At 38.9% G+C, this 27,029-nt stretch overlaps 3 protein-coding genes across 6 annotated transcripts in view; 2 read left to right on the top strand and 1 right to left on the bottom strand.

Moving 5' to 3' along the window:
- The window catches only part of LOC118419972 (sulfotransferase family cytosolic 1B member 1-like), a 21,520-nt gene extending 14,130 nt beyond the window's left edge, over positions 1–7,390 (top strand). Inside the window, exons 1-7 of one of the 3 annotated variants that reach the window (XM_035826674.1) lie at positions 2,346–2,728; positions 3,278–3,419; positions 3,524–3,747; positions 4,176–4,317; positions 5,556–5,650; positions 6,016–6,172; positions 6,943–7,390. In XM_035826674.1, the coding sequence (XP_035682567.1) occupies positions 2,681–2,728; positions 3,278–3,419; positions 3,524–3,747; positions 4,176–4,317; positions 5,556–5,650; positions 6,016–6,172; positions 6,943–7,052 (918 nt within the window). In that variant the 5' untranslated portion in view covers positions 2,346–2,680 and the 3' untranslated portion in view covers positions 7,053–7,390. Of the gene's footprint in view, positions 1–551; positions 694–938; positions 1,034–1,280; positions 1,438–1,695; positions 2,258–2,345; positions 2,729–3,277; positions 3,420–3,523; positions 3,748–4,175; positions 4,318–5,555; positions 5,651–6,015; positions 6,173–6,942 lie in introns of those variants that run through there. The other 2 variants (XM_035826676.1, XM_035826675.1) reach the window with 2 other exon arrangements.
- Positions 1–8,779, bottom strand: part of LOC118419964 (tumor suppressor candidate 3-like) — a 46,426-nt gene extending 37,647 nt beyond the window's left edge. The window contains exon 1 of one of the 2 annotated variants that reach the window (XM_035826665.1): positions 8,640–8,779. In XM_035826665.1, coding sequence (XP_035682558.1) covers positions 8,640–8,741 — 102 coding nt within the window. In that variant the 5' untranslated portion in view covers positions 8,742–8,779. The remainder of the gene's footprint in view (positions 1–8,639) is intronic. The other variant, XM_035826664.1, reaches the window with a different exon arrangement.
- Positions 8,780–8,915: 136 nt separating this feature from the next.
- LOC118419985 (zeta-sarcoglycan-like) lies at positions 8,916–26,493 on the top strand. The gene is made up of 8 exons (XM_035826691.1): positions 8,916–9,092; positions 17,624–17,848; positions 18,378–18,479; positions 22,097–22,184; positions 22,561–22,680; positions 23,526–23,598; positions 24,380–24,503; positions 25,270–26,493. Exons 2-8 carry the CDS (start codon positions 17,648–17,650, stop codon positions 25,438–25,440), a joined length of 879 nt encoding a protein of 292 aa, XP_035682584.1. The 5' UTR covers positions 8,916–9,092; positions 17,624–17,647; the 3' UTR covers positions 25,441–26,493.
- Positions 26,494–27,029: the final 536 nt, after the last annotated feature.

The raw sequence follows: 27,029 nt of genomic DNA, 5'->3' as shown, positions 1-27,029 counted from the left end.
GTGTCAAAAGATGAAGAGAAAAAGGGTTTCCCGGCAATACGTATTTTAGAATTGAGACAAAGAATTTGCTGCTTGATTTCCTCCACCCCCTCAGGCGGTCGTAACTGGAAACTGGATTAGGTGCACTGGTGCACCCAGCTTAAAAAATTGGGTGCACCAAAAAATTTTTGGGTGCAGCACTTAAATTTAAGTAATAACCTAGTAATAAAATATAGTTACAAGCTACCACAGATATTTCACGATGACAGACATTTCTATAATCTTTCTAACACTTTGATGTCAAGAATATGATATATAGTAGTATTCTTTGATATCTTTAATATCTGCACCCACAGAAAATAAATGGGTGCACAGCTACAATTTTGGGTGCACCTGGGTGCACATGCACCTAGTATTTCGAGCCCTGGTAACAGTAGGTGACAACTCCTTTTACCAAACTGTCACATAACATATACCACGCGTACTGTAGTTCGACTCAATAACAGATCTAGACTTCTGGCAGATCACGACTGCAAATAATATCTTTGTATGAATATTTTTAACTCAAACAGGTAAAAATCCTGGTGCCAATGAGGAACCCAAAGGACACAGCTGTGTCACACTTCCATTTTGGCAAGAAAATTCTAAGGTTGAGGGGTGTAACAGACGAAGTGCCATGGGAAGTGTTTGCTCATCAGTTTACCAACGGAAAAGGTAATAAAGTTGTACAGAAAAGATTTCTTTACTAATTATAATATATAATGCCATAATTGTATCTTTTGAGAAATTGTTGCATTTAGGAATTAACATTTAGTTGTGCAAGCATTATGAAATGATTTCTCCTTACTTTACCGAACCCTTCTGAATCAGTTGAGTAGTACACATACTTTGTGTGTGTTTCTGTGCATGCCTTACAAGTACATAATGATTTGTATACATGTTGACATACACTGATACAGTGGCATATGGACCATTTGAAGACCACGTCTTGGGCTGGTGGAAGATGCAAGACGACCCCCACTTCCTCTTCCTCAAGTATGAGGACATGAAGAAGGTAGAGTACACAAAACATCACTAATTACCCCATAAAAATGTGGGCACGCAAACAATCAACCGGCTATCTACAAATGTCTATTACTATTACTATTAACACTTTTTTCACAACTTAGTTACTGCACCAAACGTTAAAAAAAGACTGTACATAATAAACCAATTAAACAGAATATTGAAAGAGACTATGGACTTGCAGAATTTATATCTGATCATATCTCTATCAACTATTCATGAGCATCTTTATGTAGGATCTGCTTACTGCTGTGAAGGCCATTGTGGCATTTCTGGAGGTTGATCTGGATGAATCGATCATAAAAGGCATCGCAGAGGCCAGTACTTTCAACAACATGAAGGCAGACATGGACAATTCCAAGATCCCTGAGAGACAGGCAATAGCCCGGAAAGGTGTGTCTTAATTGGTGTTTACAGTAATTGTACTTTCTCAATTAGCAAGCTATCAAGTATAGAATGAGATATTATACACTGTATCTACGTACATTCTAATCTGACCAAAAATATTGTTTATCTAACATGATCAATAAAAAAAAATACATAAACCAATTATTTGCAGTTGCAAAATTTGAAATGCAAAACAGTCAATTAATACTAGAATATATGTAGAGATCATTGCTTCATTTTGGATATCTTTTGCTCCCCTTACAGGTATCATAGGAGACTGGAAGAACATGTTTACACCTGAGCAGAGTAAAGCCTTTGATGACTGGTATAAGGAGAAGTTTAGTGGGACTGGTATCACATTTGACTTTGAATAAACTTGCAGACATTTTTACATTATCCAGAATGACTTCTGCAAAGTTAACACAGTTGAACTTTCAAGTTTAGCTGACATTACATTGTTTGCTTTATATAATGCAACTATAACAATAGTTAAAATAGTAGTAACAAAAGAAGTGTATTCAAAATTGAAAAGCAGCCCACTATAGTTGGTTTCTGTAATACTGATTCAACATACATTGTACTGTTTGATATCAACAAAATAAAGCTATTGAAATATTTTACAAATACAAATGTAACTAATATATTTTTACTGCATCAGAGTTATGCTTTTCATTCATGCTTTTAAGTTAAAAGTATTCTTGATTTAAAGATCTAGAAGTTGTAGGAAAGGCAGAAAATTACTAGATCAAAATCAAAATGAATTGTATGTTGCCCATACACAATATCATAAAATTGCATTTATCAATGTAGCATAAGTTAAGAAAGATTTTTAGAATAAACAAGTTTTGAAAAATCAGTATTAGATTTCTGCTTTCATTTATCAGAAGGATATTACTGGTTTCAAAAGGACTGGCTGGTGCATGACAGTCCATTTTTGCCTCCCATCTTTTAAAACACTTCAAGCTTCCCTATCCTAAAAAAAATAGCACTTTGTTTACCCAATGAGGTCAACGTCCTTGGTTTACCTTTACCTTTTGACCCCGTTGAAAGAAAGGTTACTGACCGTACAGTCAACACCTGACGTGTACATTCATTGCTTGGAGGGAATGGACTGAACAAATTGACCGTACGGTCATCCAGTACAGATAAATAGGGGGAAGACAGCAGTGATTCAGCAACACTCTACATAGACCTTGCAAGTAGGAGCTCAGTGAGTCGACAGAATTGGAGACACAAATTGAAGAACTGCATGATACCAGCTGGCAGCTACCACAAGCGCAGTATCCACAAACAACAGGTTAACACAATCCTTATACATGTAACATATGCTGTAGATACGAGTATTGTTCCATGTCATTTTGTCATGTCATTTTGACTTTAGGAAGGGACTTGAAATGGGAAATCTGTGTTCAAGGACTTTCCTTGAGCACGTCAACAGCCTCATTATTACTTAGACTAACATCATACTTCCGAACCAGAACAGGGCCAGGCCAGGCCGGGCTGCTTGTGGAAAATTTGAGAAATACAAATGTACACCTGTATGTAAGAACATGCATAAATAATGCCCACAAGTATTCTCTTAACGTTTTGAGTAGTTTGTGTCTTTTATATGATACTTTTCATTCCTGAAAGCTGCCTGGCCGGTCCCCAGTTTGGAAATGTGATGTAAACCTTACTCAGAATGTGACATCAACCCCTACTGGCTACAATAATACACCAAAACAAAGGTGAATTATCGGGTGATTGCTCTTCTGTGAATTTTTGGCGACGCCACAGGGGCTAGCCTTATTTAGAACTTGTTCCAAATTTATTGACTGAAACATGTTTGTTGGCTTTACACTCACAGAGCACAATGAGTTTTGAGAAGATAAGCTGGGAGTACAAGGGGTTTACTCTCCCTCGTGACATTACCGAGGAAACCCTGGACGATCTGTCTACCTTCCAGATTCGAGACGACGACATTGTTGTGGCAAGTTTTCCAAAGACAGGTACCTGTGGACATTATCATTTTCGATTGGATTTTGAATTTTGATAAATGAGAAATGTCTGTTTTACGCCAATTCAATTTTCCGTTTTTATTTCTTTTTCCAAGGGACAAACTGGCTGTTGGAGATTGTAGGTAAGATCCTGCGTGCTGCAGGAAAAACAGAAAGCAGTACAGACAGTCTGATTGCACCAGGGCCTTTGGAGATGAAGACACCGACAGCTACACAACCATGCTACGTCATGCTCGCAGACATGCCCTCTCCTCGCATTGTGGCTACACACCTGCCTTTTGAGTTGGCACCAGAAGGGATATCCAAGCCACAAAATAAGGTACAAGTGCATCACCAGAAAAACAGTTACATGTACCTAACATACCTAACATTGGGCCATACCAATTCAATACATTGGATCTCTGATTTTCAAAATTTCATTGTACTTTTCTGCAAAATCAATTTGAAATAGACTAGATATATGGGGAAAGTCTGTTACTTATTGGCATATACAGCATCAGGTACCTACATGTTCACATATAGCCAGATCCAAGTTTTCCTGAAATAATTTTGTTTACATCTTGACTGCTATTTGAATTATTCCTACAGCTAAAAAAAATGTGAAATGAATTATGAAAACAAATATTGCAATTGTAAGATACTTTATAACGTATAGCGGTAGGTGACAACCACTCTTACCAAAACATCAGGTATCATAAATATTATACCACTGCAAATGATATTGAAATATATCTTATCTCCACTTAGGTGAAAATCCTGGTGCCAATGAGGAACCCAAAGGACACGGCTGTGTCACTCTACCACTTTGGCAACAAGATTTTCAAGTTGATGGGTATAACACACGACATTCCATGGGAAGGGTTTGCTCAGAAGTTCACCAATGGAAAAGGTAATAAAGTTGTACGGAAAGATTTTTTACTAATACCATAATTATATCCTTTCTTTCCTAGAGAAATTGTTGCATTGATTTTTTACTAATACCATAATTATATCCTTTCTTTCCTAGAGAAATTGTTGCATTGATTTTTTACTAATACCATAATTATATCCTTTCTTTCCTAGAGAAATTGTTGCATTGACTACTTTAGAAATTAACATTTAGATGTTCAAGCACAGGGCTCGAATTAACCACTTGCGCACCCCTGCCGCGCAAGTAGTTTTCTCCGTGCGCAAGTTGTTCAGAAAATCAGGTTGCACACTGCGCAACTTGATTTTTTGGGTAAACAAAACGATTCTTAAGATACAGGCCCTTTACTAACAAGATATCAGAAAATGTACACCCTGTTTTGGGGATGAACGCCTTTGGTAAGCCCTAATTTTCCGCCGGAAACTTCGCTCGAAGTTCAAAATTTGCGGATTTTGGCCGCTATAGAGCCGCCATTTTAAATCTACCTTCAAGTCTCGCGCAAAATCTATCACTAACTCACATCTGGCGAATCGCGAGAGTCATACCCCATTGGCCGTGACGTGGAATATCTGATGACCCAACGCTGTGTTCGCGGCAAAAATCATGCAGCAAGGCATCAAACTTTGACAATATAAATACGAAAACTCATCAACTGCCTAATGTCCTTGCTGATAAGTACATGTATAGGCTTATTTTGAAGGGTTTTTTTTGCTTGTTTGGGACAATACTGTCGATGGAATGCGGGAAAAACAGCTAGTGTGACAATGACTATACTGGGGAGGGGTGCACGGTCGGCACTGTTCAACGGAGGTCGCGATTTTTTCACAGTTCTTTGAGATATTACGTTTGTTGCAGTCTTTATTTTCAAAAGATCGATAAATGGATGTTGTTTATTGTGAAAAGTGCGCTAATTTGCCCTGCATCTTTTTTTTTTTGCTATATTTCTTCAACTGAAATGAACTGTTATTACAGATACTTGATAAGTAGCTAATTTGGAGAAAGTAACAACTTGAAAGTGGCGCAACCTGAAATGCTGATGGCGCAAGTTGGTTTTTGATTCAGGTTGCCGCCTGCGCAACCTGGCTAAAGAAAGTATTTCGAGGCCTGAAGCATTATGAAATGATTTCTCCTTACTTTACTGAAACCTTCAGTTCAGTACACTCTGTGAGTGTTTCTGTGTATGCCTTAAAAGTACATTGTACATACATGTTGACATACAGTGGCATATGGACCATTTGAAGACCATGTCTTGGGCTGGTGGAAGATGCGAGATGACCCCCACTTCCTCTTCCTCAAATATGAGGACATGAAGAAGGTACAGTCTTGTACAGTGCACACAAACCATCACTTCACTAACCCCATAAAAATGCATTCTAAAGCCACTGGCAAATGTGGACATTCAGACAACCAACCGGCTATCTAGTAATGTCTATATTAGGTTACACTTTTTCATCACTATCTAGTTCTGCACCAATCTGTGTTGAAAAAAGACTGTACATAAGTAACCAATAAAACGGAATATTGAAAAAGACAAAGACTTGTGGAATTTATATCTAGTAAGATCATATCGCTATCACTATCAACTTGTAGCGACAGACTCTCCCTAAAAATCTTGAAGGTTATGTTGCATTTATCTTTATGTAGTATGAATGATTTTATTTCCTGTGAATTATTATGTAGGATCTGCTGAGTGCAGTGAAGACCATAGTGGCATTTCTGGAGGTTGATCTGGATGAATCGACCATAAAAGGCATCGCAGAGGCCAGTACTTTCAACAACATGAAGGCAGACATGGATAACTCCAAGATGGCTGAGAGACAGGCGATAGCCAGGAAAGGTGTGTTACTTTTCTTAAGAACAATTTCTGAAGTCATAAGGATGAGTATGTATATCACTGTACCTGTGCAAAATTTGAAATTCAAAAGAATCTTAAAATTCAGTACTAGTAACTGTTCATTTAATATCTGTAAAAATCTTCAAATACATTTGTACCATTCCATAGATCTCTTATATACTCATCAATCATCAGTCACTGGGTTCTGCATCTATAGTCTCTAGTACGGCTGGGTATCGGTATAGCGTACCGGTACAAAACCGTTTTTTCTTATTGGACCGGTCCAGAAAAACCGGACCTGAAAATATTAGATGGACCGGATGTTGGACCGATTAGAAAATTAACAGAATATTTTATCAGGCATTCACAAGTTTTGCCGCTTGCAGTGTAAGTCTAATACTCCACCAAACAGATTTCTTTGTAGTGAAATGGACCATTGGTATGAGTCAAACTGCATCAGGTCCAAGTTCAGGTCCAGACCTGAACCTGATCCTTTGGACCTGAACCGGACCTGGACCTGAATTTTCTGTACCGGTACCCAGCCCTAGTCTCTAGTCTTTGGATAAAAAAACAGAGATTTACTTCCGGACATTTCAAGTGACTTCCAACACTCTTTTTCAGCGTCACCAGAATGAACTGGCAGAGCAATTCAATACAAGTGCGGATAACTAGGAAAACTACAGTAATGGAACATGTCAATTAACTAACAGCTAAGGATCTGTAGAAGTCATTGATAATGATAATGACTTTGCATAATTTTGTCTCCCTCACAGGTATCATAGGAGACTGGAAGAACATGTTTACACCAGAGCAGAGTAAAGCCTTTGATGACTGGTATGAGGAGAAGTTTAGTGGGACTGGCGTCATATTTGACTTTGAATAAAAAAGCTGACACTGTTCGAGTTATGTTACAGTGTACATTCATTCAGCACCTCACTGTAGGATATTATATATAATTGACGTCCTTTTCTGTACTATCAATAGTAACTATTCAAGTTTCTTAAAAAAAGATTTCACTAATAACATCTAAATAAATTTTCTCTAAAATTATCAATAATAGCTAGTATAAAAATTGAAAGTTCAAGTTGCAATTTATGCTAGTATACATGTGGATTACAGTTCAATAATGTACTGTGATCATTATGACATGTCCACAATTATAATTGATTGATTCATTTGCAATTGCAAGGATACAAAGTAACAAGTGTCTAACATTGTTTACTGGGACTCAGTGGGAGGTTTGTTATAGATCTATAGATATAGGTATAGATCTAGCCATAAAAACAAAAAGAAGTTATGCATTGAAGTTATTCCCTTTTTATTTATCTATGATTATCATTTCCCTAATTCCCTTCTTTGTTAAGTATGTTTATGTATACCACTACTACCTTACCCTGTATGCAATTAGCCCTCGGGCATGAATTTGCAATAAAGATTATTATTATTAATAATGTCAGTACGAATCATTCAATAAACAAATCATTGTATCAGACATTAGAGTTGTGCTTTTATTTATCCTTTTTAAAGAAAAGTTAAAGTTAAAAAAAAGTATTCTTGGTTTTAAAATCTATAAGTGTGAGAAAAATAGAAACTTATAGTACATGTGTGTGTGTGTGTGTATGTGTGTGTGTGTGTGTGTGTGTGTATGTGTGCGTCAGGGCTCTAGCCAGCGTCCGTTTTTCCGTCAATTGACGGAAAAATTTTAAAACCAATCCGTCAACCTTGAAGGACAAAAATCCTTGGTGGAAGCCACGGGCGGCTTGGGGACGCCGTCCACGGCGGTGAAAGCCACACACTGTTTGCTTTGCTATTACTATGATTGTTGCCAATGTGTGTCGGCGCTCTTTTGAATACGATAATCTCATTAAAACCGGTTTTTCAAGGTCTCAATGGCAACATTTACTACTTTGTAGTGTCATAGGGAAAATTAATTTTCACGGTTTTCACGACGATTGGAATTGGCTGACAGAAAAAAAATTCGAGCTGGCTAAAGCCCTGGTGTGTGTGTGTGTGTGTCTGTGTGTGTGCGTGCGCATGAAGTTGAACATGATTTTACAAAGGTTACAGAGGTTTACAAGAGGTACCCCCATTATATAACATCAAGGAAGACAGCGTCAAGGTGCAGTACCACAACATACCCAGCGTAAAGTATGACCTCATAACTGTTTCTGTTGTACTTAACTTGTATAGCTAATAATTTGTGGATCTTTATAAAGTCAAGTCATCCTATCAAATCATTATCATGGAACTGTATTACATTCAAAAGAATCCCGGCGGCTATCCTTGAGTTCGTAAAATACGCATACACTCTACTATATCATAATGAATTTCAAAGATGATGATTTGCCAGTATGGAAAACCCTTTCTCCAAGACCACTTCGGCCCGCCCCCTACCAAAACACGCAAAATCAACAGCAAACCAGCCATATTTATTTCCAAACAAGACTTTAGACAACTCTACTACACGTACCTCTTTCTTCTTCACCCCGAGAGCAGGAGAATCGACGACGAGGAGGAAGAAAACCACCGAAAGACACACAAATGTGGAAAATATCTTCCTGCAGTCGGCCATCTTGGTCCAATCGCCGGTACCTACCCCGTATACCTTTTTAACTCAATGCTGATTGGTCACCTGATTTCCGTGGCTACCTTTGATTGGTTTAAGTCAGGCATCCTACATTTGGATTGGTATAAACATAGACCGACGGAAAATATAAGAGCCAATGGTTGAAGGAAATTGTGATTTCTAAGCCAATGACAGACGACATTACATTGCCACGATTAGGATCACTTGGGATGTAAATCACAAACGTCAAGCGGTTCAGTGCCTTTTGTTTTTCGGGCGATTTTTCCCCCATTTTTACCTCAATTTTTTACTCCACCTGGAAGGACCGTAACCAACGGACTCTGCACAACAAGCCAGGTAAGATTCTTGCACCAGATTTTATACGGTCGTGTTTTTAATGATGTGAGTTTGGAAGCCGGCGTCCCAAAATGACTTCCATGTGGGGGGAATTCTCGGTATGTGAGGGCACTGTTTACCGCTGTAGTGTTCCGTTATCTTTTCCTGAATAAGTTGTATACGGGTGTGTGCTTTAGCTTTTACCCGAGCAAACGGCCTTTTCTAGCTTGTCTAACCCGAACTATTCTCTGATCTAACCCATGAAAAAAATCCTTGTGTAGGGGACACGCGACACAGTTGTTTGACATCACAACAAAATCTGTTCAAACATGTCTTCGGTTTTTTAAGACGTTTGGCCACTTTCTTGGCTCAAGATCAAAAGTATAGGTTGAGGAAGGAATCTTTGAAGCAAGCCTTCCCCTATTTCCTGAGTTACCATATGCTGTTTAGTTTTGATTTCAATATTTTGACTAGTGAATATATGAGAAAGTCGAACTCTTGGACGTGGTTCAAGATCACACCGCATTCCTTTCCTATCGTCTGTTAAATTATTTTGGGGTCCCTAATCTTGATCAAACGTCCCGAATATTGGGACAGTCACTCAGAATTTGATCTTTATCAACAACTCATTTCACTTTCATATATGTAAAGGATACCAGACTTCATGGTGACATGGTGGAAGTCCACAGCACTCAGAAATAAACATATCCTTGACTACATGCTGATTTTAGGTCAGGGCATTTTGGATTGTATTTCTGAGTCAACGTTCAGTTCACTTGAATTGCCTGCCTCATGGCAGTACAAGAAACTTCACTATAAACGTTAGTAAAAACATCTAAATCTGAATTCATTTGCACACAAATATGGTTTTAAGGTAAAGTAAAGCCATATACAGTGCATTGTATTTGTAGATCTTTTAAGTTCAACCACATGTATATCTATCATATTCCTAAGAAAGTATTTCAGTAAGAATACTAAAATATACAGTGTATCTGCTCTCTAGAAATTTTGAATACTTGTCACAAAGTCACCTATTGAGTTGTTAGCAACTTAAGCAAGTCCAAAATAGCCAGACAGACGTAACATTGTTTTAGATCCACAAAACCAAAAGGTTTGACTGTCAGAAAACTTTTCATACGGACGAGAAATTTTCAAGATGCCTCTTCAAGTACAACTACAAGTAATCAGCTTCCAGGAAGAATGCTAGAAAGTCATGGGAATGTTCCAGTCACCTCAGCAGAGTGTCTGGTTTTTATACAGACAGGCAGACCCAGTTTGATTATGTCAATAACCAAAGCAACAGGGAGTCCATACTTGTGTACTTTAGGCCATTGCAAAGTGTAGCACTAGTGACGCTTGTTGTAAGTTGTACCTCTCTTGGGATACTCCCACATAAACTTAGAGAAGACTTTTACCTTTCTGTACTCATATTCCTTGTGGGAGGAATGATAAACACTGTCCTCTCACCTTTTCAAACAACTCTAGATGTATTGAAATGATATCTGGGTTAGTGCCCCTCCTCCACATTCCCTACAGATGCCACATCAATCTTCCATTTCCAACTGGTAAGAACCAGACATCTGGAGATATTATACTACAAAAAGATGTTGTTGTAGATTGTGATAGTAATTTCTGTCGGTGTCTGGGTTAGGCCATGGGCATGGTACAAAAGTTGTTTTTTTTTTCTTATTGGGCTGGTCCAGAAAAAACGGACCTGGAAAAAATCAGTACTAGTAGGCTGGATTTTGTACCAATTACATAATAGGATATCGGCAAGTGTTCATGCGTTTTAGGGCTTACGTTCCAAGAAGATAAGGAGTAAAGTAGAGAAGAATTGAAGTCATATTTATCAAGTTTCTACAGTCAAATGTGGTCTAGTTAACAGAGGTAGTTAGCTTTGTTTACATGAAAAATAGGATTTGAGAACGCCAGTGGAAGTCTGATACTCTACCAAACTGATTTGTGGCAAAATGGACCACAGACAATCATGTCCAGGTTCTGGTCCTGACCGGAACTTGATGCTCTGGACCTGAACCTGAATTTTCTGTACTGGTACCCAACCCTAGTCTGGGCACAACTACTGTCCAAAAGATCAGGGTCATGACTATTGGGAGAGAGTCCAACAGAGTTTGACATGGGTCACTTACACTCTGACCTAGTCACATTACCTCCACTTTGTCCCATTCTGTTGGTCCACTACAAGATGATGCAGAAAAGCGAAGAAACAGTAGTCCTGTTGTGTAAATCTAGAAGAAGTCTGTTACAAACATTTCTCTGAACCCTACTTTTCAGGACCCACTTGAAGGCCACATAGCCAGAAATTTTTGTTGAATACCATCATTTCTAACATTATAAGAAATGTTGGTAAGTGTTTTTTCCCTAGTGGGTTCAGTTTTGCATCTTTGTTATTCCAGGAGTGAAAAATATGTGATACAAATATGCCCATGTTTTTTCAACAAACTTTTGTTATTAAAACCAAGAATCCAGGACATTGTAATTTGTAATGTAAATATGTGTGTAATGATTTTCATTGTTTAGAAATTCATACCCATGAAATACATACAATGATACATAGATCATGCTATTGATTGGAACAATTGATAGGCAATGTAGGGTCTTTAGGAGTTACTTTTGTTGTTCTTATCAATGCCTGAGCTGTTTGTTTATTTGTTCAGTCTAGCTAATTGATTAGCCACACCCTAGTAGAGATTGGCATGAAACTCTAGCATTGGTTCCATAGAAAGGGGTGGTAACCTTTCACACTACTGTGACTTTTCAAAAGACCACATGTTGAGCCTGTAGTCAATATCCCTTCTACCATGACACAAAGTACCTTTGCATTTTAGTAATCCAAAGAGCTTGTATGTTTGGTACAATGTCAGGATTCACCCCAGAATTTTTTAGTATAGTGGAGGGGCTGGCAAAAGAAACCCGAACCAATGCGCTGCTCTTTCATGAAAATGGTGGTTCATTTTGCAATGACAATGAGGGTGTCAAATACTACAAGTATAATATATCATTGTGATTCCTTTGTTGTGAGGTGGCAAAACAGCTATTGTTTTGATCTTTATAGCCCATTCACAAGTTTTTGCAGACATTGTGACAATGCCCACTGGAAAAGTGATGCCACTTGGCACAAAAATCTGTGAATTTTCATTGATTTTAGCAAAACTAACCAAGAAAATAGGGAAGAAACACACTAAATTTCAAAAGTAGTATAGTGGAGCTGGGCTAGGAGTATAGTGGAGGGTCTCTGTTATTCCATCCTTTGGGGAGGACTCTGTAATGTACTGCATTGACTTTCTAGCAGTGACTCACTGGAAGAACTGGAACTGGCATCAAGCCCTACAAGTTTGAAATGCAGCTGGCTCAAATTTACTAGCAGAGTTCATCCCAGTTCCACAGGTTAACACTTCATTGACCATACACATTCCTAAGCCCTGATACCATGCCACTTTGGATCACAGTCAGGTACCCTTGGCACAGGTAATTTTGTCAGCAGGGGACTCAATTCACAGGGATAGCTGTGAACTCAAGTGTTGTCACCGTAGTGATAATATCTGCCATTGTATGCTGGTTTTGATCATCATTATCATCATCATTTCCCTACAGAATCTTGTGTGAAATCATTACCGTATGGTGTGAAAGATGGTGTGAAAGATGTGAGTGCCAATGCTCACTCTTGGGCCGGCTACACTCCTCTGCCAGCTTTCGATACTAATTTAATGCTACCGCAGGATCTGCTTGGAGATTAGCTTCCAGCGTCTTCAGGACCCGTCCCTCTATCCCTGGATGGAAATTTGATTTTCATGACATAAGGATTAACGACATCACAAACAATGAGTGGGATGAAAAAAAATTAAAGCTAGAGACAGTCCTGTCTTCCACTGCCTTTTCAGTATTCTATTCCTGCAAGTGAATCCTCCATACAGAGGAGGGGTGCATGTCCAAAGCAAACTGCTGTAGATGATAAGGAGCCTGTTTCTCTTTATTGGAGGCTTGTTTATCTGTAGTCAACAAGTCAGCAATCAGTAATTGAGTGTGGATGATTCTGTCTCAAACTAGGTCATAGCATTAATCATGTTATGTTTATACTATGTTACAGTATACTGTTTGCAGTACATGAAATTGACTACATGAAATTACTGTTCATACTTTTGCATAGTTGCTTATCATCTAACTTACTGGGGGTAAACTTAAAAGATTCTTTGGAGATTTTCTAGACTGATGGTTGACACAACAGATAACAGACAACTTCTTATCACTATCACAGTATCCGCTATCACTTCCAGCTTGTACTTTCACAGTTTACTTTCTCTTTGCCTTTTATCATTGGAATTAGATCAGGAAGTCTATTACTATCACTACATAGCTGTGGGAGATAGTGAATCTTCAAGAAACTGAAAGAAAAAGTATGTTTGTAGAGCTTGTAGTAAGTTTATGATGTGACTCACATTCATATATGTGAATCTATTTCCTATTCGCTAACATGTTTTGATTGGCAACCCCCAAATCAGTCTCCCGAGGCAAGAGATGGCCTTCGACTGTCATGCTTGAGACATGTTTAGGTTGATAAGTTATAACCTTGTTGGTAGAAGACATACAAGCACCAAATGTACTTGTAAGGTATTGGCATGTCTCTAAGTTGAATACTGTGAATACTGGAGCATCTCTCTAGTGACAGCTAGAAGAAGGATGTGGGACAAATGGGTGTGGCCGAAATATTTCTGTACCAAGTTCCATGCCAATTTATTGCTGCTATGAATGAGTCATGTCTGATGTTTTTAGACTTGAAGATTCAAACCATGTCCCTAGTATGTGTCAGGCCAGTTGCCACATGTGTTTTATGTAGGACAGTATGTTTGTTGTCAGCATCATCATGAAGACCCAGTAACCAGGCCGGTGAAGCCTTAGGAGGATAGTGAGTTCTACAGACATCTTGTGTGTGTCTTGGTACTGTCCTTACACAGCTGACCTATGGTGACCCCTCCCCAACAGATAGTCAGGCTGTACTCAGGCTTTGGTGATCTGGTAGCTGTACCCCTTGCAATTGTTATGCAATAAGCTTTCACTTTGAATGAATACTGTACTGTACTGTACTGTACAGTACTGTACTTGAATTCTACAGGTGACCTGGAAGATTTATGCTTTCAGGTATCAAATTCTAGATTGTCTGTATTGGCTGTTTTGTAAAGACGTCTATAATGTAGCCTATGATAGTACCGACTACAGTGCATAATGTGTGTTTCTGAGTCTTTAACACAATAGATATTTTTTCAGATAGATATTTTTGAGATCGGGCTGGGGTTTGGTATCCAGGGTATGTTGTTCAGAACTGTAGTCTGAAGCGTACATAGTGAGTAAGAAAGGAATGTAGAAACAAAACTTCATTGTTTATTTTGGATACATTGACCTTCAAGATAGGCATCAACTGCCAAACAGCGCCCAAGAGCTGACTCCAATCAGCACAAACCTGATTAGTTTAACATTTCCAGCTGATCTCTGCATGTGCCAGACTCTCACAGCCATCTCTGGTGTAGTTATGTTTATTGGCAATAGGTTGTGCTCAGCGGGAATGTCTACAAGCATGTCACTTATGGTTTCTCCCTTAATTTTCTTCCCCTCTGCATGGTCCCTCCGTGTTTCTACAAAGGTGTTGCTAGAATACAAAACTGTAGTTCTTTTCTCTGTGTTTCTAGATGTGGTAGAGTAATAATCTAGGTTCACATCACATTTGAAAATATTAGAAAGGACCAAAGATTAAACCTACTTTGTAATCTAAGTCAAAGTGCCTTTTCTCCCAAGTTGTTGACCCAAAGTACAAAACAAAGAAGTTAGGAAAATTGTGATGTAATAGAACTATATACATTACATTGTAGATTACCAATGCTACTTTGTGTTTATGCCCTGGCAAAATGTCAAGTAAAAAGTAGACAGTATCCTGGTAAAAGATAGGTTAGCTAATTCAAACCTACAGCTAGATTTCCCCAGTAGCCTGAAAACCAACACCCACCCAAAATCTACACCTTGAAGTGTTTATACCAGGTGGCAGCATGGTACATAGCAGACCTACTACTAGTACTAGTGTCAGATTAGTATGCAGACAGTGACTTCCCTGAGGAAGTGATATGGGAGCTACCCTAAGGTCTTGCTATAAAACTTTTATGAGGAAAAAGAACGCAGGGAAGTATGGAGAAACATTTGGCAGTCAAGTTCAACAGTCATATGGCGTGACATAATGATCTCACATTGCTGGTTGTCTAGTAGAAGGATAAGCCGTATTTTTCGACACATTGCTAAAAACATGCAATCTATTCCATCGATATCCTTATTTATGATGGTAATAGCGAATCGTCAATAGAAATGTAATCTGAAAGTGAAACTGTGAAAGATATATTTTTTACATTGATAAACTTTTCTGTAAATGATTTTGCCATATGCACATCAATAGTTCCACACCCCAATTCAACTTGACCCATAGTCCCCTATAGGTACCAAGTTCATGACTATGCCATGTGGAAAAGATTTGTCTTGTTGACAAGTGAGGGAGGCTCAAAGATGCCTGGTTCATTTAGGTCATGCCCAGTATCTGTTTTCTGTCTAGGAGATCTTGGCCAGGAATTTTAAACAAACTACTGCAAACTCAGTTGGTCTTTTAGTGGTTTTACTGACTGTTTAGTTACTTCATTGGGTAATATGTTATCCAAATGTATTATTGTCCTCTATTTGGGAGGGGACAAAAGGACTGGATAGCTATATATGTTTGGATACCAAGCTGTCATTGGGCACTTCAAGTTCAATCAATCAAATAGTGACACCTACTTTAATGTTACCTGTATGATATCCCTACTTGATCTTATTATGAAACTATGTATACTAGTAGATACTTTATTACTTGAACTAGAAGTTGACATTTGACAGTTAAAATATTCTAGTTCAAACTACAAAAAGATATGGCTACATCCATATATTTTGAACCTGTGTAATGCCTAAATACATTGCCAACTTGAAGTTGACATCTCTAAATTTGTACTGGTTTTAGCAGGTCAGATATGTTGTGTAACTATGATATGTAACGTTATATTCCAAAATGATAAACTTGAACTAGTGTTACAAAAAGGGTTTTATCCGAGCTCTCATGATTATAATGCCAAGACCACATGGTCCCTTTACTTCTCCAGATTGTAAGAGTTGAAAAGCCTTTTTGTCAGCCTTTTGTAAAGCCATTTTCACAGTAGTTTTTATGCCTTTGTGATCAGACTCCAGTGAAGCAAACTCTCACAGCTGGAGAGTCTAGTTAGAGGAATGATCTATTCATACTGTTCAAGTTGAGCAGTGTTACCCTGGACACATAGCACTGATTCTGTGGGCATCCCTCCTGATAAAAAGAGTTACGGTACTCGAAAATATGGTCTTGGTGTAGAGAGTTTATAGGGTCATGCTATTACAATGAATTTGATAAGAATAGGGGTGTGAAAATGTAACAATATGGCATTGTGGTTCATGTGGAAAATGCAGTGAACTGTTATTAGGTTGAGAAAATGTAAAAAAAAAAACTTCTGTGGAATCTATTGTGGTGTAAATTGCTATAATAACACACATTGTAGGAGGTATTTAAGTTTGGCAGTTGCAAGTTTTGCGGTTATTTTGCCTCTGTTAGCTTGCAAGAGCATGATTTTTAGAAGGAAGTTGTGTACTGTATTTTGACATCCTGGCCGGTCAAAACTTGGTTATCAAGGTTAGTTACGGAGCTTTCTGAAATTGTTTTCGTGCAAATTGGCTTTTGGAATTAGTCCTGTAAACATACAAAGCCAGAATCTTTGGAATATAATTTATAACTAGGTCAGACATATCTTGGAGTACTGCTGTCCATTGCAGGACAAAATGGCTCTGGGGAGTGTAACTGTATCTTGAGTAGTAAACAGAGCTTGTAACTGTAGAAGAAATGACTGGACTTGTAAACAAATTGGTGATAAACTGTTAAAGGTCAACATTTGGTCTGCTAACAAGAGAGTGGAATGAGAGGGAGATGGTTCTGTTTTAGCTTATGCACTTGTAAGTAATACTTACAGCATTGGTGTTGGAATTATGCACAGGTATTGACCAGAGCAATTACCATGTAGTTTTTAATAGTCACAAATTAGCATTCACATTAGCGTGCATGTGTACTTTTGGGGGTGAATTTACAGGAAGATTTGCTCTTGAAATTTTGTCTGTCACAAGAGACTATGTAATTGGGTAGAATGGAAATGCCCAGTGAACTTATATTAAGTTGTGTTATTGGTATTTTTTTACACATGAGATATCAAGTTCAAGTTGCATAGAAATTGAAGAATTTACAGCAATTGCTCTTTAAATGCTATATGTTTCAAAAATGGAAATGGCCAGTGAATTTCATTAAGTTGTGTTATAGTTGTTTATTTTTTTAATACATTATAATAGCAACTTTAAGTTGCATAGATAAAGTAGAGATTTTCATGCATTTTAAATTAAAGTTCAGAAAGTATTCATGTTTATGCTGATGAATGCTTTTTTTCCATGTTGTTGTGCAGGTAGGTGCTATCACACAATAAAACATGGCGAGAGGAGGAGCGGCAAACGCCTCCTACGCAGTCAACGGCACTCCATCCAGACCGCAGCAGCAGATGTCTTACCGGATCGGTATCTACGGCTGGAGGAAGCGATGTCTGTACCTCTTCATCCTGCTTCTCATGGTGCTCATCGTGATAAACCTTGCCCTGACGATATGGATCCTCAAAGTGCTCAACTTCAACATTGTGAGTAGCTGTTATAAGTGTTTTCAGGCTTTGATAATATCAAAGTTTTCAACTTCAATGTTGTGAGTAACTGTTATAGGTGTTTCCAAGCTCTGATTTAGTTTTCAACCTCAGTACACGTATTTGGCATAGTACTCCTGAGTGTTTTCAACAGTGCTCTAGTCAACAATTGTCTTTCCGTCAATTGCCAAAATTTTGCATATCAAGGAGAGACCTCTTCATCAATGTTGACTGACAAAACTCAATGGGTAAAGATGTCCGAATTTGAGTAATATGACTTAAGCTCAGACACAATAATGGAGGAAAAATTATTCTTTGTAGGATTTGTCCATTAATGGGATTTGGGGAAGAAGTTAGAACTGACTGAAGCTCACTGGCTGATGTCCAAGCTCTGATAACACTACTTTTTAGAGCATCACTCACACTCACACTAAAGCATGTCAAATAAATTCTTATTTTGAGATGTACAGGAGGCATATTATGATTATGAATAATGTAACTGATATTTGTACATGTATGTTGACTGTAGGATGGCATGGGAAAACTCCGCATCCTGGACAAAGGACTCAGGCTGGAGGGAGAGTCTGAGTTCCTCAAACCGCTGTACGCTGCAGAGGTCCGATCTAGATTGGTAAGTCATGGAAAACTTTTACAAGTAATCGTACGACTTTGCGTGTTGCACATGTGGAAATGTCATATACAATGATATAAGCCTGGGTTTTTGACAGACATGAGTCAGCTTACAAACGTGCCCTATGTGACAGATACTGAAATTTTCAGGACTGTTTAGTCATAGTTGAAACTGTAGGGCTGATATCAATTAGGTCTTTAGGATTTTACCACGCTCAATATTGACTGGAGGCCATACATATAGGCCTGGGTACCTTTTTAAAAGAAGGTTCACAAACAACTTGTACTTGCTTCACTTGCTCTTCTTTCTTCTGAAAAGTGTATTTCATCACACTATGCCTAGTTTTCTCAGTCGTGTACTGTAATACAAGAAGAGTTACTAACGTTGATATCTGTGTAACTTCAACTTGTCCATTGCCTGAAGCCCCCATATATTCTGACTACCATGATGTGTTTGATACAACACAGATGTAAGTGGGCAGATAAAACTGAGTAAACTTGACCTATAGGTTACTACAAGAATTCAGAGAGACACTGAATCTACTCTCCTGAATTATCTTATTTGATAGTTGATGATGTATGTATATAAACAGTGTGATTGCCCCAGTGGGGACTGGTTTTATTTAATGGCAAACAGAAATGTCTGAGTAAAAGGTTGGATAGTCTTACCTACAAAATTAAACCCCAGATTTAAACTCGAGGTTAGAAGTGATTTAAGGTGACAACTTGCATCTTTTAGGTACTCTAGTCCAGCGGTTATGAGTTTCAATCCAGGTTGATGTTGCATTCCCAGCATTCACATCAAATTGCAGTCCTTAGCTATTTTAGTATTTGTACTCTGGAGTGGTGAAAATGAGTATCTAGCTTCGATTAGGGCCGTCCCTCGGATAGGACGCGTGTCTTAGGAGAGCCACACCTCCAGCACATTACCGCACTCCACAAAAGAGGAGGTATCCTTCTCGGTGTCAGTGGTTAAAAAAATGCAGTCCTTTGGCCACACGTATTGAGGTCACCTGAGTTAGCACCAAATGGTAGCTGCTCCAGACCCTTGCCACAGTTGTATTGAGGTCACCTGAGTGGCCCCGAATGGCAGCTCGCTCCAGACCCTTGCGACAGTCTTATTGAGGTCACCTGAATGGCTACAGATCCTTGCGATTTAGCCCCACCTATTGTAACTGTAAGCTCCGCATAATTCAGCCCCTGGCTGCCAAGAGAGAGTAGTCAGTCCACCCAAATTTTTAGAAAAGTCTGTCTTCTCTTGTTCGAGATCAATTTCACTTTAATTTTCGTCTATCACCGCACATGTTACCACAACCCTAAACAGCAACATATCTTTGTTTCATAGTTTGATGATAGTATCCTGTTCACACCTGGAGTTTGTCCAGCATACCAAAATGCTTTTGGGTGGTGTATTTATCACCAGGGTGGTTGACTCTGACCTTCAGTAGCTTGGCTACCGGCCAGGGGAGGCTTTCCTGAATCTCCAAACTGTGAACAGACATCATCAAACTGTACTAGAATGGAACGACTGGAAGAAATCTTTTCACAGATATGGCATAACATGTCATACTTGTTCTGTCCTTCTTGGAACATGCCTTTTGACCCAAGGACTTGAAGGTCAAGTTTGATTCCCTAGGGATCAAAATGGATTTTCCTCCAAATCTGGCACATTTGCCAAGGATTTGTCTACTGCTTGTACTAGAATGCAACAACTGGAAGAAATCTTTGTTCTGTCCTTCTTGCAACATGGCTGCGTTTTGACCTAAGAACTTATAGATCAAGTTCTATTCCTTGATCGAAATGGATTTTCCTCCAAATCTGAAACGCTTGCCAAGGATCTGTCTACTGCTTGTACAAGAAAATAACAAATGACTTAGAGACTTGAAGCAAATTACTAAAGCGGCTTTGCCCTGAGTTCTGACGTCTGTGATTACTGTAGCAGTGTTGTTTGTTGGAAGTCAAGGTTACACGTCCCTACAGGAGTGTACATGTCAGTGCCAACAGCTGGGTCCCATGTTGTTGTGAGTGGCAGTAATAGGAGAGACTTGTGTGGTTGTGCCAGGAGTGGGAGTTCAGGGGTTGGTCCTGGTGGAGAGATGGAGTGTCTGGGAAAGTCTGAAACCTTAGTTCATGTCTATGCCATTCCCAAGGCATGTACATGAAGTCCTGTGCTGGAAATACCCACTTGCACACTTTCAAATGTAACCATATTTTGCTTGGAACAACTTAGCACAGTGCGCAACCTGAAAGTTTGCAGTTGGAACACTGCTTTGCCCTCACCTCCGTGCATGAGCTTTTGTATTTATTTCTTGATAACACATATTATATAGTAGATACATGTAACAAATATATGGATAAGTAGCTGATTTGAGGAAAATGACAACTTGAAAGTGGGGCAACCGGAAATGTTGGTGGCGCAACCTGGCTCAGGTTGCTGCTTAGGCAACTTGGCTGAAATGAGTACTTCGAGCACTGCTAAACTTATTACTTGAAGTATTTCTACAGTTCAAAGGGTTTGTTGTTTGCAGGCTTTTGTTAGAGCCCAAATTACACAGTCACCCACGTAGGATTATCTTGTGGTCTTGCAACTGTGTCTAGAGTCTGGAATTTTGAAGCTAGGCCAGTGTCTGAGCCTCAGGATTAAGAATGCAGTTCAGTCTTCAACATTTCCTGATATTCTGGTCTCTGGAAAGTGTGCCATACTAAAGTATGTAGGTCAAAAGCTTGACATTCTAAATGGAACCATTTCTATCATGGTTCAAATTCGACTCCCGGAAAGGCTAGCTTTGGTATTCTGACTTGTAGCAGTGTCTAAACATTCTATATCATTATCTAAACATCCTATAGAGTAGCAAATTCACCACTGGGTATTCTGACCAGTTTTAGGGTTATCTAAACATACTACAGTGACAGACTGAAGGGTTTCAAATACAAATTCGCCACTGTGGCATGTTTACAAATTCACGTGCCAAGTTTCCTTCAAGAACTTCAAACCACTGCATGTCAATTTGTTTCAGGAAAATAGACATCAGTCAAAGACATGTTCTGTGTAACTTACAGAAGCAACTAAAGACCAGCATTTATTTAGAAAGGGGTGAAAGAGAAGCCATTTTGTAATGTCTGGCTGTCGTTCGTGCCACATAGTGTGTTTGAAGCAGAGTTGATAAGGGGCAGAATGACGCCAGTAGGGGACTCAGGTTGCCAGGAAAGAAGGCGTTACTGTAAGCCTTATTCTGATAAAGGAGGATTAAGCATTCGCAGGCAGAAGTGAAAGATGGATTCTGAATGGCTATTCCTAGATGTATAATATGCAAACAAGTTACTGGGTGCAGATGGTTATACCAGTACTTTTGTGTGTTTGTATGTGTGTGTGTGTGCGTGTGTATGTGTGTGTGTGTATGTGTGTGTGTGTGTGTGTGTGTGTGTGTGTGTGTGTGTGTGTATGATTGTGTGTGTGTGTCTGTCTGCCTGTGTGTCTGCCTGTCAGTCTGTGTGTGTGTGTGTGTGTGTGTGTGTGTGTGTGCAAATGTATAACTGTGTGTTCTCTGTGTGTGTCTGTCTTGGTCAGAAATATGGTAGCAGTTTGAAAATTTTGACCACCATTTCTTACTCCCCCAGGACCAACCCCTTGTGCTGGAGTCTGCCAGAAATGTGACCATGAATGCCAGGAACCTGGATGGGCAGGTCACTGGAAGACTGGTTGTAGGTAAGAAAGATATCCTGTAATGTTATGGTCATGCATATTTTATTTACCAAATATGACTTTAACTCTTCTTCTGAGTCCAGATTCAGAATTTAAACTGGGTGTTGTTTTTTGTTTCTGACTGTGCATGCACACAAGCTTGTGCTCTATTCCCAAATCCTATTTGTTTGACATTGATTTTGTACCATGGTAATTGCTCTGTGGTTACGTGTTTACGCATTTCTGTAATTATGTTAAATTTCACACTGTATATGATACAAGAGGGATAAAGTATCCTCTTGGATTCATGCGCATTTTAAAAATGAAAGTACATTTCATAATCTTAGTCAGGATATCTTTGAAAGAGCTGACAGATTTGGTGATGTGTTTTATTTCCCAGGTGCCAATGACGTGGTCGCCATGAATGACCAGTTTGAGGTGGATGATAACGATGGAAAGATGCTGTTCTATGCTGACACCAACGAGGTGGTGGTTGGAGCGGACAGACTCAGAGTTACAGGTGACTGCTTCATACTTACATATACCTTCCACTCTTTCAATTAGGCATTATCAGGGCTCGAAGTACCTTTTTCTGCATATCTGCACTGGTGCAGGTAACATTGAAAATTACATGCACCAGACAAATTTTACCTGCACCGCTCTGAATTTAGGAAGTGTGGATCATACTAGAATTGTTTAGGAACCATTGCTATTTTTTCCTTGATACTTAAAAGGTGGTAACAGTCAATGCAGCTAATATCAATCCACATACACCTACATTATAGGACATTTATGTGTAAAACCCAGTACATGGACCAGTGCAGGTTAGGTGCAGGTAGACACCAGAAATACCTGCACAGTTCCAATTTTACCTGCACTAACCTGCATATGCAGGCGGTATTTCAAGCCCTAATTATCCTTATGAGGACATCATTCATGTGTGTGTATGAGTGGGAAAGTTACGCCACTAGCGTCTGTCCAAGAAATGTGTGGTTTCTGTTTATGAAAAATTTGCTCGTGAATATCTTGCACATGAAAATTTAATCCCCAGAAGAAATGTTTCAAAATTTGTAGGACAAATTGTTAGACAAAAAATTGGATACTGTGAAGGGATTTCCCATCTTTTACTTGAATTTTTTTAAAGTCCTGATTTTTAGGTGACTTGGAAATAGGATAATTTACTAATCTTTACGTGGAAAAGAGCAAGTGACCTGAACATTTTAAAATCACTCAAATATGTCGTGAAATTCAATGTCAAATTATACCTATATCAAACTAGAATGAAACTTACATGTACAGCTTGTTATCAGACATAGATTCCTTGTCAATGTTTAAAAGAACTTTCCTTGTTGTGTTTTTCTACAGGAGAGCAAGGAGCAGTGTTTGCAGGCTCAGTGCAGACCCCACATGTTAGAGCAGAACCATTTGAACCCCTCAAGTAAGTAAATTTCACATACATACTGTAGAGACTAGGGCTGGGTATCGGTACAGTGTACCGGTACAAAACCGGTTTTTCTTATTGGACCGGTCCAGAAAAACCGGACCTGAAAAAATTAGGCGGACCGGATATTGGACCGATTAGAAAATTAACAGATTATTTTATCAGGCATTCACACGTTTTGGCGCTTGCAGGTGGAAGAAAATAACAAGAGTGAAGTAGTGTAGAGTTTATAGTAATCTACCAAGGATTACAGTCAATCGTACAGTTGTAGTTAGCGTTGTAGGATTCTGAAACGCCAGTGTAAGTCTAATACTCCACCAAACAGATTTCTTTGTATTCTAGTGAAATGGACCATTGGTATGAGTCATACTGAATCAGGTCCAGGTTCAGGTCCGGACCTGGACCTGATCCTTTGGACCTGAACCGGACCTGGACCTGAATTTTCTGTACCGGTACCCACCCCTAGTAGAGACATAGCTAGCATTCTCACACAATGCCTCCTACTGATGCAGTAAGGTACTGCAGCTCCAGTTTTCAGCTATGACACAAACACTAGCAAGTTCTCCATGCATCAGGCCTTCCTATGGGAATGATAGAATTTGGAAATCAGGAAATCGGCCAGTCCATGCTAAGGAAATCAGATGTATGGCCAGCCAACTCCTCTCATAGCAAAACTCCTCAAAAATTCACCCTATCACAGCCAGTGTAGTCAGTCTTGTAGAGACCAAATTTCTCCTGTGAAAGTCTAATTTTGTTGCTGTTGTTCACCCCCTACCAGGCTGGAGTCCACCACCAGGTCCCTGTATGTGCAGGCTCCGGAGGGGGTAACCATGGAGGCTGAGGGGGGCGGGTTCACCACAACCTCTCGCACTGACATCAAACTCACGTCCAGCCAGGGAAAGGTATGTATAAACAAGAATATAGCATGTAAAAAAAAATGCAAAAACTGTAAGTTCTTTTGCAGCGCGACGGTAAGCTGACAGGTAGTCCGTAGTTGACCTTGACTTCTGTCATCCCACGACCTACGCACATACCAAATATCATCTCAATCCAACCAGAGGTTCTTCAGAGGTTATCCTGACCACACATATCCAGATGTAAACAAACAGAGAGAGAGAGAAACAGACTGACAAACACACCAAAACAACATCTAAATTTTTGTGGAGAAAACAAAGCTTTGAAAGCTCAATATGAGGCCACAAGGTGATAGTGTAGGTGTTAAGCCCTGTTCTGATAAAACACACTTAGTCATACATATATTTACAGTGCCAGGGCTCGAAATACCCACTTGCCCACTTGAAAATGCAACCACATTTTGCTTGGCGCAACTTAATTTTAAACCCAGGTTGCACTCTGCGCAACCTGAAATCTTGCTGTTGGAACACTACTTTTCCCCCACCTATGTGCATAAGCTTTTGTATTCATTTTTTTATTATATAAAACATATTACATAGTGTTATATAACTGGAAGAAAAGATAAGGGATAAGAAGCAGATTTGAAGAAAGTAACAACTTGAAAGTGGGGCAACCTGAAATGTTGATGGTGCAACCTGGCTTTTGACTCAGGTTGCCAATTGGACAACCTGGCTGAAAAAAATATTTCGGTCACTGAGTGCATAGTACACTACTGGGTCGCTATAAAATTTGCCTTTTTCCTCCTCCTCCCAGATTGTGTTGGATGCTGGTAACATCCACTTACAGAACATCCCTGAGAGCGCGCCCAGCAGATCGGGACGGCAGCTGGACAACGTCTTCGAGCTCTGCACGTGTCCCGACGGGAAACTCTTCCTCGCCGTGCCGGCGTCCGGATGCGAAGTCAACGCGGGAATCTGCAGCTAGTGGAAGAAACGAGACGCTTCTCATTTATTTACTTACAACATTTACTTACATCAAGTTGAAATGACTTTGATTTTAAACGCTTTATGTGGATTTCTACGATTCTGCCTTAGATATCAGCCTTCAATGACTTTTTTACATCCAAGGAGTGATGTAAAAGGCCAGGAAGTGCCTTTTAAACCATCTGACCCATTTTGGGGTGTTTTTAAACTGCTCCAAGCCTTTAAGTACCAAAATTTTATACTGTATCCATGTACACGTATCTGTATCTATTATGTGATGCGTAAAGAATGTTCTAGTGGCTTCTTGTTCTTAGAAAGTTTTAGAACATCTAAAACTTACATGTAGTAGAGTAAGTTTTATAGCTGCCACAGCCATTTTCTCTTCATATATTCTCATAGTTGTGTTTGTAAATGTCATTGAATGTTTTATAAGTTTGATCTTTCTTACGTAATAGGAAAGCCATTGTTCTCATTGACTTAGTGCCAAATATGACAATTGCTACTCATAGTTTTTAGCCATTATGTACAATATTATGACTATCGTAATATGAATAATATGTGTTGCAGTCTTCATTGTAGGATTAATTGAGTAGAAAGCTTTTGTTTTAACTATAAAGCCGTCTTAGTTTGATTTTATCTGTTGATGTTTTTGTTTTCAAATCTAACATTTCTGAATTATAATTTATGTTGGTATTATGCAAGAACAATCAATGACACAAAACAGGATTTGACCGTGTCATTACAACAATTACTATAGTGTTAGTATAAGAATATTCCCAGTTTGTGGCAAGTACCATGAAACATAAAAAGAATGCTTAGTGAGGAAAGCAGGAAATGTTTATGTCCAAATTTTTATACAGAAGTTTATAAGTTTGGCTATAGAATGGATTTATAACTAAAATATTGATGCATCTCTTTTGAAGCAAAGAAATATGACTTAGTCAAATTTTTGACGACTTCATTCTGTGACTTCAATAATACACGCAGAGGTACATTTTGTATATTTTAGGCACTGCATACCCCTTGGTAGTTAAAAAGATAGTGAGCTGAAACACCGAAACGTTTTTGATGTGCATTATCTGTTTTTGCAGAAAAGTGGAAGTTTTAGATTTTTAAATGGCACATGCCGACTTTTCACACAGCATGGCTAAAGCTTTTTGATCCGCTTTGTAAAAAGATCTAGATTTGATAAAGAATAGCAGTTCTTGCTGTTTATAGTTTTTTACCATTTTAAAATCTTCGAATTGCACAGGTCTAAACTTCTCAAACCACAGGCCTACAATCTCAGCATTGAAAATGAGTCCAAACTTGACAAGGAAACGGTGACTCTAGTTTTGTACCGTTTTATACACACTTGTAGATATCCAAGTTGCATTAGTATAAAAATGTACATTGTATGGTTGAGATTGTTAAAGTGTCCTTTTGCTCCATAATCTCACTTTCCCTCACTGTGTTGTTAACTCTTGAGACAATAGCCTTCAAGTAAGAAAAAGTGAAGAAGTCATCGGAAGAACTTCTCAGTGCCATTTCAGGTAATTGGCAAAAAGTCTCAGAAACATTTGTGAGAAACCAGTGCTAAAACACACATGC

Source organism: Branchiostoma floridae, chromosome 7 (genome assembly GCF_000003815.2).
Source record: "Branchiostoma floridae strain S238N-H82 chromosome 7, Bfl_VNyyK, whole genome shotgun sequence".
NCBI classification, from domain to species: domain Eukaryota; kingdom Metazoa; phylum Chordata; class Leptocardii; order Amphioxiformes; family Branchiostomatidae; genus Branchiostoma; species Branchiostoma floridae.
Note: the sequence above shows the minus strand (reverse complement) of the source record. Positions and strands in the feature narration are given on the sequence as shown.